The sequence below is a fragment of the Apiospora kogelbergensis genome (genome assembly GCF_038363985.1).
Source record: "Apiospora kogelbergensis strain CBS 113332 chromosome Unknown utg000003l_segment0_segment0, whole genome shotgun sequence".
Taxonomy (NCBI): Eukaryota; Fungi; Ascomycota; class Sordariomycetes; order Amphisphaeriales; family Apiosporaceae; genus Apiospora; species Apiospora kogelbergensis.
The window spans coordinates 203540-205638 of NW_027117420.1; the positions used below are offsets into that span (position 1 = coordinate 203540).

General features: G+C 55.1%; 1 protein-coding gene across 1 annotated transcript; it reads left to right on the forward strand.

Annotated features, from left to right (window-relative positions):
* PG998_004731 (uncharacterized protein) lies at positions 1-2099 on the forward strand (the record flags this gene model as incomplete). The annotated part of the gene is made up of 3 exons (XM_066871549.1): positions 1-331; positions 683-1115; positions 1175-2099. The coding sequence occupies 3 exons, from the start codon at positions 1-3 to the stop codon at positions 2097-2099; spliced, it is 1689 nt and encodes a 562-aa protein (XP_066731646.1).

Sequence of the window (2099 nt, forward strand, 5' to 3'; positions counted from 1 at the left end):
ATGGCCACGGCGAATTCGGTGACGCCAGCACCGCTGGCCGCAACAGCGCCTCCCAACGGCACTTCGAATTCTGCTGCGGCTGCCTACCCGAACCCCGACGATGCTGCCAACGGCGTGCTAAACGGACACCACCACCATCATCACCACCATCACCATCATCACACTGACCCCCGCCCTGCCCCGACCCCGAATGCCGCCGCCGCCGCCGCCAACAAGAAAGGAAACAAGGTCAAAAAGATGGATTCCTCCGAGACGTCTAAGTTGCTTGCTGCTCGGATTTCCCAGCTCGAGGTCGATACCGCCGCCGAAAGAGAACAAGAAGCCGAGATAGGTAGGTGGTTTCCCCCGTCAGGTTCTATGCCCACGCCGATTGGCCATTGGCCGATGCTACTCGTGCCCTGTCTTCTCCATGTCCCGAGAATTGTCGACTCTCCGTTTGCGGCCTGTCACGCGACACATTCGCATGCTGTGTCTGCCGACCGACCCACCATGAACTTTTGATATGACATGGAGAGCTTTGGGAAAACGATGGAAATGGACCCTGGAGACAAGACCGCACGTGGGACTCAGACTACCTTATGCTTTACATTAGTCGACACGGCACCCACAAGATCAGGCGGCGCATTTGCGCAACTTGTTCTATTTGAACATGTCGGAGGCTAACTGAAATCGCAATATGCAGAGCGCGAAGTGCGTAAGCACACGCGGGATCTCAACAACTCTCTGAACAGCTCCTCTGGCAAGATGAATGATATAGAGAAGATCGATCTACTCACGAAACGATGGTCTGAACTATTTGCCCAAATGAAGCGTCACGAGCGAGACAGTATAAAGAACAAAAAGCGCGCCGATCAACTTCAGAAGGACAAGGACTCCAGTCGAACCGAAGCTTCCAAGCTGACGGGTCTGAAAGAGAAGCTGGAGAAACTATGTCGAGAACTCCAAAAAGATAACAATAAGCTCAAGGGCGAACAACGCAGCCTAAAGGACGCCCACGACAAGTTGCGCAAGGATTCGGACAAGCGTATGGAGGAGGTGTTCAAGACACTCGAGGGCTACCAAGAGGAGAAGGACAACCCGCGCAAACAGGTCATGAATACCAAAGTGGAAGATTTGTACGTCCTATACACCTATTGGTGGGGAGAGCCTGGCTGCTTACGGGGTTTCTTTACAGATTCAAGAATCGGTTCAAGTCGCTTATCGAGCAGTATGAGCTGCGCGAACTGCACTACCACTCGCTCATGCGCACCAAGGAAATCGAGGTGCAATGGAACATGGCGCGCTACGAACAGCAGAAGAAGGCAGCCGAAAGCGAAAGCACGCGCTGTCGCCAGCTCAACAGCCAGGTCCTCACCTTTTCCAAGACGGAGACGGAACTGCGCAACCAGCTCAACGTATACGTCGACAAGTTCAAACAGGCAAGTAGCGATCTTTCCTCCCTCCTGCTCAACCAAGCGCTGGGGTTGACCCTTAACTCTTCGGCCGTACCGCAGGTGGAGGATACGCTGAACAACAGCAACGACCTGTTCCTGACCTTCCGTAAGGAAATGGAGGACATGAGCAAGAAGACCAAGAAGCTGGAGAAGGAAAACGACACGCTGAAGCGCAAGGTCGAGGCCCGGAACCAGAACATCGTCAAAATGGCCGACGAGCGCCAAAAGCACGTCAAAGAACTCGACGACATCCGCAAGAAGAACGAGAAACTCACCTCTATCATCAACCAGATGCAACAACAGGGACGCGGCATACCACAGGGCATGCAGGGGACCGTAGAAGACAGCTGCTACGCCGAGGAAGGGGAGGAGGTTCACGACCACGACGGTGGCGATGAGCTGGAGGACGAAGAAGAGGGGGACGAGGAATCCGAATACGAATATGAGGAAGAGGAGGAAGAGGAAGGGGATTTTGGCAGCGAGGAGGTCGAGTTTGACGACGATACCGAGGAGGAAGTGATTCTGCAAAGCAGTCTGCCTGGGTTCCAACAACAACAACAGCCAACGACGCCGGCTGCACCGACCTACGGGCCCGAGCCCCCGCCTACCCACCCAGCGGCGCAGGCGGCTGCAGCGGCGACGCCGGCAGTTAACGGACACCGCTAG